The sequence below is a fragment of the Anabrus simplex genome, chromosome 13 (assembly GCF_040414725.1).
Source record: "Anabrus simplex isolate iqAnaSimp1 chromosome 13, ASM4041472v1, whole genome shotgun sequence".
NCBI classification, from domain to species: domain Eukaryota; kingdom Metazoa; phylum Arthropoda; class Insecta; order Orthoptera; family Tettigoniidae; genus Anabrus; species Anabrus simplex.
The window spans coordinates 82,744,285-82,757,718 of NC_090277.1; the positions used below are offsets into that span (position 1 = coordinate 82,744,285).

At 40.6% G+C, this 13,434-nt stretch overlaps 1 protein-coding gene across 4 annotated transcripts in view; it reads right to left on the reverse strand.

Annotated features, from left to right (window-relative positions):
* The window catches only part of milt (trafficking kinesin-binding protein milt), a 461,657-nt gene that overhangs the window by 46,340 nt on the left and 401,883 nt on the right, over window positions 1–13,434 (reverse strand). For all 4 annotated transcript variants that reach the window (XM_067156966.2, XM_067156969.2, XM_067156968.2 and 1 more), the window contains one exon: window positions 2,229–2,433. In XM_067156966.2, the coding sequence (XP_067013067.1) occupies window positions 2,229–2,433 (205 nt within the window). The remainder of the gene's footprint in view (window positions 1–2,228; window positions 2,434–13,434) is intronic.

The following is a 13,434-nucleotide window of genomic DNA, read 5'->3' on the forward strand; positions in this document are numbered from 1 at the left end:
GTCAAAGACATATGGTTGTGAGCTCAAAATGTCAGTTACTGTGTGATAAAGTTCTCCTTTGACGAAATAAAAGTCTCTTACACCATACCCTTGATAATAAGTCACACAAAAATGTCTCTGAGCACGAGCACCAAACTCTGCACTGTTGATAGACTCTGTAATCAAGCTGGAGGATCACATTTAAAATGCATTATGTAATTTACATTGGACATATTTTTAACGAACCGTAGGTGTCCAACCTTGGAGAGGTTACACTGTATCTTTCAAAAGTAGACACTACACATCATAGGATGCCAAATATGTTTACTTTTTCTTTTAGCTTCAAAATTCTTGACAACCTTCGTAGGATTTGAATGTGTATCCTTGAAATCTGCAAGCTGACTTTAGCAATGATTATAACAAATGAATGACCTCAACTACAGATCTGCAGACTTTCTCAAGTGGAGTCATGCAGGCAGGCTGCCGCCCAATACAGTATCAATGTTTCAATTGTGCTGCTGTCTTCTTGTGAAAACGGTACTTTTCAAGCTAGATGGTGACTGTGATTCATGTTTTAAGAGGAAGTTCAACTGGGCAACCATCCTCTTTTGAGAGAGTTCCAATTCTGTAAAGAATATAGGTATCAGGAAAGGGCCACGAAGAGCATAGAAATGAAAATACCCCCACAGGCTTTGCAAAACCCATCATAATCGGACAGGACAGATGAAAGCGAGGAGTCTAGCACAAGTACGAGGAAGTAATGCCAGGTCCAGCTAGAAGCCCCACGACGACTAATTTGACAATCCCTGCAGTCCTCCAGATAACATGCAGGAGATGCTGGCTGCGGGGCGCATTTGACCTTGGGTCAGTGTGCTAAGGCCAAGTTTATGTTGTTGCATGACAAAGAGTGCACCAAAGATGACCTTTAACATGCCAACGACGACATGCCTACAAGCCCTTAAAAAAATATATTACCTCGGCCAGGTTCGAAATGCAAACTCATGATCACTTGGGAACTCTCTCCTCTTCACCTGGCCTCGCACAACTCTACCGCCTAAGTCAAAACATGCGACACTTTCATCCAACATATCCAGTCATGTCAGCCTTTATCTTATCATTATTGATACTCTGTTTGTCCTTGTTACTAATTACACATCTCATGAATCAGATACCCAGAACACACTCGGTTGCTGCAATACACCAGGAGCAAAGCCACTTCACAGAAAATACCAAATTCAATTGATCTCTCTCACATTAGACAGCTGCTGGGAAATAGAGGAGGTGCAACAACTTGAATTTCACATAAAAGACTTTGCATTCAATGTCCCTGGGTCTCTCCTATAGTCCTGGAAATATTTATTTTAGTATTGTACAAACAAGAGTGATGTAACAGTTTCCCAACACAAATCTCTTTTTCAAAAACCATGGTAGCCGAGAGGTACAAATTTTGGAATAATAAAGAACACAAAATAATAAGGAAAGCTAGGCAAAGAATTCAGGCTTAGAAATAAACAGGAAATTAGACAACACATGGACATTTACAGTGACATTAGAAAACTCGGAATAAAATATGACAGACACATCAACAGAACAAACCTTGACACTTACAAAACAAAGGCTCAAATTCTATGAAAATCTGAATAAATTCAAAACAGATGCTATGCAATGGATTGTGTATGTTCAGTGGTCAGCGTTAGCGCTGGTTGGATCCTCAACAGCTCTGCCATCAGCTGTCATAGATGGCCTAGGCATCACTGAAGAGGCGTACTAGGGAAATGAGGAGTGAGGTAGTTTCCCGTTGCTTTCCTCACCAAGCCAGAGTTGCTATTATATATCAGTCTGCCAAGCCCACTGAAATGCATACACTAACCAACCCTATTAGCAACATTTTCACACCATGCATAGCAGGGACTGGCTGCATATGCAATGGATTGGTGAAAAAAAAAAAATAATAAAAAACCTTAAAATGGTAGAAATGGCACAAAAATACACCAAAATAGAGAATATGCTCAATCCAAAATTTATAAATGACAAACTGACCAAGAGTAAAAACCAAAGAACAAGCTCAACCAGATAGAGAAAAGAAGCTCAAAGCAAGAGAATGAAAGAAATACGGACATGAAGGAAACCAAACAAATGCCTCTAAATACTTTGTGTAGTCCTAAATGGGCTTATTTGCAAATAATAATAATAATAATAATAATAATAATAATAATAATAAAAACACCAGTATGGTCTCATAGCCATACCTGCTTCAGATCCAGAGTCGTCCACATCGTTGGTAAGCACCTGGATCAGTTCTGTCTTCTTGATCAGTTCATGGCTCAGCTGTGTCAGCTTCTCGTTGGCTGTCTTCAACTCAGCCTGCAAGGATGCGATGTTCGCCTCAAGTTTCTGGTTCTGCGTGAGGAGCTCCTTACCTATACGTGCTGTCAACTCAAGATCCTTTTCTTTCTGCAACACCAATAACCAATTCCTTGATATCAGACGTTGAGAAGCAGGTGTACAAATACAAGTGAAGCATTTTGTAGAGCTTTCTCACAACAGTACACAACATATTTACAATTTTGTAGACAAACTAGTACATGTGTATTAAAGCGAATGATACAGAAAATGCTGACAGACTCTATGCAAAATAAAAAATTGCAATGAGCACACTGAAGAGCAGATTACACAACCTACACACGGAAATATTACTACACTACATTTTCTCAAACGCTATAAAGATGAATGCCGTTCCAATCATTTCATACACTTTGACGTGTACCAAGTTAGCGGTACACTTATGATGATTATTAGGTTCAGAAGTTATTTGCTTAATGTTTTGTTATTTCCTCTTAGAACACAACACAACATCTGTGTGGTGTTACTTTCATCACCTGTTATTCTCAACCTCCTTTCAACATGAGTTTCATTTCTGGAGATATCACTATTGGCTAACAATATGTTGGTGTCTCTTACCTTGTTTGCCATAATCTCTGAAGACAATAAGTATGTCTGACATCTGAAAGTTATACTGTACATGGCACTGTTCTATTTAACAGTGTAACTCCTCCACTGTTTGACTGGAGACTAGAGTCAAATTTCTACTACTGATCAGTTCTTCATTTTTATGTCATCAGTTATCACGTTCTGAACACTGGTTTTGTGTAATTTTAAATATTAATTGTTTACTGTACTGTTCTTTTGGGCAAAAATGTTCAAATTCGCCACTACTGGTAAGTAGACAGTCCTCGGTTCTGTCAAAAAGGGGAGGGAAATTTAGTTTATCTGGGAATTAACTCCAGTATCTCCTCACAAATGGTTAGGAACCAGTGGCGGCTGGTGGTCTCTCAGCCACAGCACTTCTTACCACGAATCTTTCTTTGCTGCTGACCAGCATCACCCAACTCATCCAAGTCTTCCACGCAAAAACAATCTAATTCACGGCTGCAAACATCAAATCATGGAATGCAAGCCAGAGGCTCAATCTGAATCAAAATTACTGGTCTCAAATGTTACATATCAATATAATTATGTATTATTTTTCTTCTTAAAATATAAATAACAGGGCAAATAAGGTCATAAATTTTATTGCGTGCGACCATGGAGTTCTGGCTGGCGCATGCTCGTACAGGGGTTTGTACACTGCTACGGACTCTGCCCAAGTGAAAGCCTCTTCTCACACCCTTCCTTCCCCCAAAACCGGCCACCAACGCGCTTCCCCCTTACATCTCAACTCCCTCTAAAACCTATTGATTGAGCATGGACATGAGTACATAAACACATTAAAATATATATGCCACATCATAAGACACTAAAAAATATAGCACATTAAACACATTAAAACATGGTATATTTTAAAAACGTCTATTAAAATTTGAGTTCATGTTGCGTTGCATTCATTCTTCAATCCTCTTGTAGTTCTTGTGTTGATTAAGTTGAATATCGAGAATATTCTATGGCTGATATACTTTGTATTGGTATGTTATAAGAACTCTTGTCAGTAAAATTTGAAAATTGAGTACTGTGCAATTCAACTGTTGATGTAGTCAGGTAAGATTTATATATACAGCAAGATAGGGTTTAATTTTAGAGCAGTTGGTGGTGACACTTCTCTCGTCTATGCACGTTATATGGTTGTTATCTGTAAAGAAAAGCTAATATGAGTATAGCGTATGTATGAAAGAATGCCTGGATGTATGTGTGAAATGAAAAAAGTACTTACTGTTGTTGCTGTGGAGGTTGTGTACCGATATGTTTGGAGATTTGTTGTGTTCTGCTGCGAGTACGTCTGGGGCTCATGTGAGCTGTGTGGAGGGATGTTGGTGGAGGGGATGGAGGAGTGGCTATTGTGAAGGTAGGGGCGGGGTTAGGTTTGTGATTCGTCGGTTTGTTATGACGTGTTTTTACTAATTTGAGATAGGAATGACTTTGTCAAAAATGATACTGGTTTTCTCTGTAATGTTGTTATTGTTATGATTGGGGTTAGCGTATTGATCCAAAGAAATATAGAAATCTTCGGTTATGTTGAGCAGGGGGCCCTTAGAGTTTATGTTTAATATCATCATGTCATTATTGATGTCTGTGAAGTTGTGCTTAGATTCTTCTACATGTTGGCCTATTGATGAGAAATGGTTGTGCTTTACTGCATTTATATGTTCATTATAACGGATGGTGAAGTTTCTACCTGTACGTCCAATGTAGCTTGTGTCACAGTTGTTACATTTGATGCGGTAGACACCTGATTGGTTGTATTTATTATTATTATTATTATTATTGACTGTTTTGGTGTTGTGTATAGTGTTGGTGCTGTTGTGTGTGGTTTTGAATGCTATTTTCAGATTGTGCTTCTTAAAGATATTAGTTATAGTGCAAAAGAGTGCAAACATAGATTCTGACCACTACCTTGTTAGAGTCAAGATAAGATTTATTCCAAAGTCCTTCAAGAGACCTTCACCCAAAATCAAGAAATATCGAACTGATGAACTCAAGATAAACCAAGAGATTGTTGAGAACTATAAACAAGAGCTTGAGGTCTTGGAATCTTCGAATTGGGACGAAATGGCAAGGAGGATACAAGAAGCAGCTGAAAAGACTATAATGATCGCCAAAAAGAAGAAACATCCATGGTGGAATGACGATTGTGAAGTAGCCTTACGGGAAAGGTCTAAAGCGTGGAATAAATGGTGTACTAATCACAAGAATTTCGAAGACTTCAGGGAACAACGGAAACACACAGCAAAAATTCTTCGGAATACAAAAAGAAAGTACGAGAAAGAACAGCTGCACAACATAGAAGAAGATTTCAAGAGAAACAACACAAGAGATTTCTATAGAAGGTTTAAAAACAAAATCAAAAAATTCTCCCCTGGTAATCTATGTTTTAAAAGTGAACAAGGGAAACTCATTATTGGTGACAAGAAGAACTGCGAGTATCTGGCCAACTATTTCCAGAATCTTCTGAACTGTGAACCTCCCGAAGATGGATTGCTATTTGGAGAGCCTCAATTCAAGTTGAAGGATTCATTACCACCAAATAAGGAAGAAATTAGGGACATAATTAAGCAACTAAAAAACAACAAAGCTCCTGGGAAAGATTCAATTACTGCAGAGTTATTCAAATTTGCAGGTGAAAATATAGTGGAAAAACTAGAGGAATTATTCGCTTTTATTTGGGAAAAAGAAGAAATACCAAGTGATTGGAAAAATGCACTCATTCATCCTTTACACAAAAAAGGGGACCAAACTAACGTCAACAACTACAGAGGTATCTCTCTTCTTCCTATAGCATACAAAATTCTATCCAAAGCATTGCAGCGGAGGCTTGAAACACATCTAGATAAACAAATTGGTGAATACCAGGCAGGGTTCAGGAAACAGCGTTCATGTGCTGAGCAGATTTATATTCTAAAATCACTTATAAAAATAAGATCTATGAGAAATCAGAAGAGGACAATCATAACCTTCGTTGATTTCAAAAAGGCATATGATTCCATAGATCGTGGAGTGCTCATGAACGTTCTGCAGGAGTTTGGAGTGGATGAGAAATCTCTGGCCATAATTCGGCAATCTCTTACCAACACTTTTTCTCAAGTCAAATTTATGGGCGAACTCTCAAATCCATTTGAGATAAAAACGGGTTTGAGGCAAGGAGACAGCCTTTCTCCACTACTCTTTAATTGCATTTTAGAAAAAGTTATTAGGGAATGGAGGCTGAGAATGACTGAAAATGGAATGAAGAATGGGGTAAAGATAGGTTGTGGAAAAAATGCGATGATGTTGGATTGCCTTGCCTTCGCAGACGATGTCGTTCTTATTACAGACAACCGTCAAACAGCCAAGAAACAAGTCGAAGAACTACAAAATGTTGCAGTCAAAAGAGGGTTAAGAATCTCTTTCGAGAAAACAGCATTCATGGATTCTATAAAAAAAGGCGACACGGATAGACTTGTTACATTGTATGGGGATATCCAGCGTGTGCAAAAATTTAAATACCTGGGAGAAATACTCACCCCCAATGGAGATGAAAAGGAGGGATTAAAGGAGAGGGTGAGAAGGATGGAGCTGGCATTCAGACTATGTCATGACACCTATAAGTCCAAGTCTCTCTCAATTCAGGCCAAGTTAAAACATTACTGCACAGTGGTTAGAACAGAGTGCCTTTATGGAGCAGAAACCTTGACGAGGATGGCTGACCCAGTCCTTGAAAAAAGAGAAAAAAGATTCTTGCAAAAAATCTTAGGCCCTAGAAAGTCGACGAGTGACCCAAACACATTCCGCTTAAGATCGAATTTGGAGCTCTACAAGACAGTAGAAAGAATCACGACTGTGATGAGAAAAAGGAGACTGACGTTTTATGGACATATCAAAAGAATGAACCCTGAGAGATTGACCAACAGGATACTTCTTCTGCAGGAAAGGTGGAAAAAACAACCGGGATGGCTTACACACGTGCACAATGACTTGGCAGAAATAGGTATCAAGGAGGAGGATATAAAAGAAAGGACATCATTTAGGAAGAAGGTTGCGGGATTGAGGGATGCGTCTGAAGAGCAACATGCGAAGCCACGGAACATCTCGGTGGAAGAACGAGCAAGAAGAAGTCAAAGACTCAAGAATCTTTGGCGAGAGTGTAAAGAGAAGGGTATCAGTCTGCGTGACAGAAGGAAGATTGTGTAAACGTGGCCCACAGGTGGCCGTATCGATTAATAATAATAATAATAATAATAATATATTGGTGTTGTTGAAGGTAAATAGGACATAATCTTTTTTCGGTTTGGCTGTTTTGATTAATTTAGTTTTAGGTTGGGATTTTATTTTGTGGATGATTTTGTTGACCATTTCTTTGCTGTACTCAATTTTCAAATTTTACTGACAAGAATTCTTATAACATACCAATACAAAGTATATCAGCCATAGAACATTCTCGATATTCAACTTAATCAACACAAGAACTACAAGAGGATTGAAGAATGAATGCAATGCAACATGAACTCAAATTTTAATAGACGTTTTTAAAATATACCATGTTTTAATGTGTTTAATGTGCTATATTTTTTAGTGTCTTATGATGTGGCATATATATTTTAATGTGTTTATGTACTCATGTCCATGCTCAATCAATAGGTTTTAGTTTATTCTAACCATCACCACTTTTAATCAGAGATATTTTAACGCAACATACTGCAATATATTTTACTTCCATTTTTTATCAGACATCCGGATGCTCTTACGTAACATCTTTGTAATTTTGTCCTATGACTGTAAATTTGTGTGCTAGCTGATGATGGCCAAGATAGGTCGAAACCGGTACTAGTGCAATAATTCATTCACAATAAATGTATTGATCGGTGGAACATTTTTCTTGTCTATTACATTCATGTGTAGTAGCCAATGACATGTCGTCGTATCAGCGTCTAAGGGTCTAACTCACGACCGGCTGATCCCAACTCCTCTCGGTTCCCACTTTCGCCGTTAGAACAGCATCATGCGTGCTCACAAGGCTGCCATCTTCATTGAAAAATCCCCATACGACGACATGAAAGATCTTTTATGTCGCTGAGCCAGAACCTAACCAATCCAGACCAATGATATAAACCTAATAAAACTCGATGTAAAGTATTTTATGAAAATGTAAATAATGGGAAAATGACGTCCTTATCACAAAATAAAGACTAAACCACATTGAGCATTTTCTTTCCAACTCTAATGTTTCTCTTTAGAAATTACGCTTGTACGTGTTCAAGCACGCGTTCACAGTACCCGCCGCCCGAGACAGATCCTGGTAGTTCACAGGCTAGACACCAGAGTGTACGGAGCATGCAGAAACTTCCAAACCAATGAACAATCTTTGAAACTGATTCACAGAATAGTTAACTAAATTATTCATTACCAGCGACTTAAAACGGAAAGCTTACTCGTCATGACGACCACGTTCTGCTAGTGGAAGATATGAGGCAAACTTTTTTTTGTTTTTTTTACAACTTGCTTTACGTCGCACCGACACAGATAGGCCTTATGGCGACGATGCGATAGGAAAGGGCTCAGAGTGGGAAAGAAGCGGCCGTGGTTCTAAAGGCATTTGTCTGGTGTGAAAATGGGGAAATCACGGAAAACCATCTTAAGGGCTGTCGATAGTGGGGCTATCTCCCGGATGCAAGCTCACAGCTGCGCGACCCTAGCCGCACGGCCAACTTGCCGGGTCAACAAAACTAAGTTATGTTACAAACAGAATTATAATAGTATTTACATAGATACGGTAGATGTCTGCATCTGGCATTTATAGCGATCACGAGACCATCAGCACAGATGTGACAACACCAGACTTACCAAGGAGCACGTGATAGCGTTATCAGATCACTCTGTCTCCTTTCATTTCACAACAAATCTCTCAGATCGCTAGGGACAAAGGTTAATGGCCCTCTCTCCGTAATCCGAGCACTGCAGACTTCATCGACTCAACCCTGTCAAAAACTGCAAGGAAAAAGATATAATTCAAAATATAAAATGATGGACGATATTCAGAGATCGAGTATATGTCGCCATCGTACAATAAACAGTACTGAATGAAATTCTTTCCTCCTTCAAAAATCTGGGTTTGGACCTGCGATTGTGGTATATCCGATGGTACACAGAGGGGGCTTAATTTGAAGAGGCCGGACACAAAAGAAGTGTTCGATTCTTTTTCGTAGCCGAGCAGTGAATTCTTTTCAACAGCAGGACTTCCACAAAACAAAGGACAGCCAAGGGTACGCCCACTGACACTCATGTTTAGTGTATGACACGCGGTCTGAAATAACGATCCGTCGGGCTGACCATGTGCTACCTAGTAATCTGCAGGCCTTAGGGCCGAGCAGAGGCCACTTTGAAGGCCGAGACCTACTAGGGCTGCAGCAAACTGCACTAACGCGGAGAAACCCAGAATCCGGCACAACCCCTTGTCTGCAACAGAACAGGTGAGTCCTGTGTTATTCAAGGACTCTTCGAAAACAGCCGAGTTTTGAAAAGAAAAGAAAAAGAAAAAACTACATCTGCAAATCCCGAGTACCAGTGCTTTTCTTCTGCCGGTATGCAACGGTTCGCAGTACCGGCACCTTTCCATTTTCTTAAGAAACCTGCGATTTATTGGCGGGGCAATCTATACATATATAAAATAAAGTTTTCAATCAATCACTACTGATCTGCATGTAGGGCAGTCGCCCAGGTGGCAGATTCCCTATCTGTTGTTTTCCTAGCCTTTTCTTAAATGATTTCAAAGAAATTGGAAATTTATTGAACATCTCCCTTTTAAGTTATTTCAATCCCTAACTCCCCTTCCTATAAATGAATACCTCATAATGGTACTAATCACTGGTAACGTAGACTCATGGTGTTTGTCTAATGGTGGTACTAATCACAGGAAATGTAGACCTATCGTATGCCACACACAATGCCATCACTGACAGGTAACACAAATGCATGGTGTTTCGCATAGTGGGTCTACTCACGGGCGCCGGTATTCCCGTGGTGTCCCTCACTAGTGGAACTAATCACAAGCAACGTATACTCATGGTGTTGTTCACACAGTGCTACTAATCATAGGCAATGCAGACCCACGGTGGATGACACATTATAGTAACAACCACAAGTAATACAAACCCACGGTATTCTTCACATAATGGAACTACAGGAAACGCACACCCATGGTTTTCGCACATAGTGCTCCGGGCGCCAGCCAAACCCGTCGTTTTTCTCACATAGTGGTACTAATCACAGGAAACGTACACCCATGGTTTTCGCACATAGTGGTACGGGCGCCAGCCAAACCCGTGGTTTTTCTCATAGAGTGGTACTAATCACAGGAAACGCAAACCCATGGTTTTCGCACATAGTGGTACGGGCGCCAGCCAAACCCGTGGTTTTTCTCACAGAGTGGTACTAATCACAGGAAACGCAAACCCATGGTTTTCGCACATAGTGGTACGGGCGCCAGCCAAACCCGTGGTTTTTCTCACAGAGTGGTACTAATCACAGGAAACGCAAACCCATGGTTTTCGCACATAGTGGTACGGGCGCCAGCCAAACCCGTGTTTTTTCTCACAGAGTGGTACTAATCACAGGAAACGCAATCCCATGGTTTTCGCACATAGTGGTACGGGCGCCAGCCAAACCCGTGGTTTTTCTCACAGAGTGGTACTAATCACAGGGAACGTACACCCGGGGTGTTTCTCGTAAAGTGGTACTACTCACATGTAGCGCAGATCCATTCTGAACCTAGGGGAGCCGACGCATTCCAGCACAGCGTTACGGCACATGGTCATCAGTTCCCGCAGCCGAATGTCCGCTCCCCCGCATCGGAGGATTACACACGATCGCCGACCATACTAACCACAGAACCGTGGTGTTCCTCACGTAATGGTACTAAGCACAAGTAGTTTCGTGGTTTTAATGCCATCATCCCTTGGTCGCCCCTTTTAGTCGCCTCTTACGACAGGCAGGAGATACCGCGAGTGTATTCTTCGTCTGCGTCCTCCATCCTCAGGTGGTAAATAGTTTATGGGACGGCCTAAAATGTAATTTTCAAATACTTATGTTATTAGTGGTCCTATCGATAAAAATACTACATAACTAAAGTTAGATAGTATTAAATTTCAGGATCATTTATTTCTTATACATTTTTACCTCACCGGCTATAACAGATATTCATGAATTTGATTTTTTGTTGCTAAATTCATATCAACGACGAGCCCCGAGAAAATGGGTAAGCAGAATTTAGTGAAAATCGGTATGTAAAGTCAGGAATAAGGAACTACAGACTAGGTTATAAATAATTGTATTCACCCTGGATGAAATGGTAGTTTAGGGAAAAACGCCTAAATTCAATATTTAATTACCTATGCTATTGGTCCTATCGAAAAATACTACATAACCAAAGTTAGGCTATAGAGAAAACAATTTCCGGTCATTTATATCTTATTCAGTTTTACCGTACCGACTACGATAAGCTTGGTGGTGGTGGTGATTATTCATTGCTTTTAAAAGCGGAATTCCTTCTGACGTCATTGTAATGACCTATGTTGACTTCAGTTGGGAAAACCATACCTTTTCTGAGGATGTAAAACAGGCAGACGGTGAGTGTCTCCCATTATAATGAAAACTGCCCAACTTGACCGTGACGGATAGTAGGTAAGAGAAAAGACGTATGGTGGCGTCCGCGTCGCGTTTCTGGGGTAACGTTAATGAAAATGGAAATCCACAGCCTGTTTCCAATCATTCGACCGGCTCAGGAATGGAATGAATGAAGCTTCCAACTAGCGCCGAGGATACGAATTGTGCCGGCTGCCGAAGCCTGCTGCACTCCTCTGGGAAATTGGTTAGTGACCGACAGATGAAATGCTATTGGAGTGTTGCTAGAATGAATGACAGGGAAAACCGGAGTATCCGGAGAAAAACCAGCCCCGCCTCCGCTTTGTCCAGCACAAATCTCACATGGAGTGGAGTAACGTTAAGAGCTATAAAATTTAATAGAATCTTACTCACAACGTGTACACTACTTAACCTAGAATTCTGTATACAGTGCAAAATTCCATGGGGCCAAAAATATGCTGACTACAGAAAGTAACCGGGTTGAGGGATACAGCGGGCGGGGGGAGGGGAGTTTATACACATCAAAACTGAACAAAAAAAGCTACAAAATGGTAAGTTTTTGATGCTCTTTGAGCGAATTTCGACACAGAGGGAAAGGTTGACAGTTTACTAATTTAAGTGCGGCAATAATAGTTTTTTTTTTCAGATTTCGATTCAATACTATACAATAAAACTTTCGCCAAAGAAAGATTATTATACACGTATTACATTATTATACACGTATTACAATTAAATAGAAGTACGGCGTGATTATAAAATTAAAAAAATCATTTAGTATCTGACTACACTGTAAGAAACTAACAGACAATACTAAAGAGACTGACGAATGCACGCGGCCAGCAGGTGAATCATACCACAGTGTCCAAGACCTTGGCAATAAATATACCCCTGTTACTCTACCTCATAGCATTTGCGAAGTCTCCACTACTTGCTGTGGCGCTATAGAAATCTGTCAGCCGCGATGAGCGACATGCTGTGCGTATTTTCGGTAATAATTTTGTTAATAATTAAAAATTTGCACACATTTTAAAAATAATTTCTATAATTCCTAGTTTCAGCCGGCTAAAATGGAATAAAAATTTAATGTTTTCTCTACAAAGTGGTGGGGGGCGACTCCCCCCCCCATCCCCCTCGCTCCCCTTAGTCGCCGCTTCTGCTGCACGGGTACATCAGCTAGTTTATTATAAATATTGAAGCAAATGGCACTGTGTCACGAATTGAATTTTCAGTTATGATTCTGACAAGTTGGTAGCAGGCTAACATGTTCCACAAGGTTTATAGGTGGGTAACACATCGTGAAGCAGTAAGTTGAGTTCATTTTCTGGTTGTTTCCAATGTCACACTATCCGTTCTACACTGACTGACAGAGCAAATGCAACACCAAGAAGGAGTGGTTCGAAAGGGATGAAAGTTGGGGAAAAAACAGAGACGGCACGGACGAATAATTGATGTTTATTTCAAACCGATATGCAGGTTACACAATGCGCACGGCATCGACTCAGTAGGATGTAGGACCACCGCGAGCGGCGATGCACGCAGAAACACGTCGAGGTACAGAGTCAATAAGAGTGCGGATGGTGTCCTGAGGGATGGTTCTCCATTCTCTGTCAACCATTTGCCACAGTTGGTCGTCCGTACGAGGCTGGGGCAGAGTTTGCAAACGGCGTCCAATGAGATCCCACACGTGTTCGATTGGTGAGAGATCCGGAGAGTACGCTGGCCACGGAAGTATCTGTACACCTCGTAGAGCCTGTTGGGAGATGCGAGCAGTGTGTGGGCGGGCATTATCCTGCTGAAACAGAGCATTGGGCAGCCCCTGAAGGTACGGGAGTGCCACCGGCCGCAGCA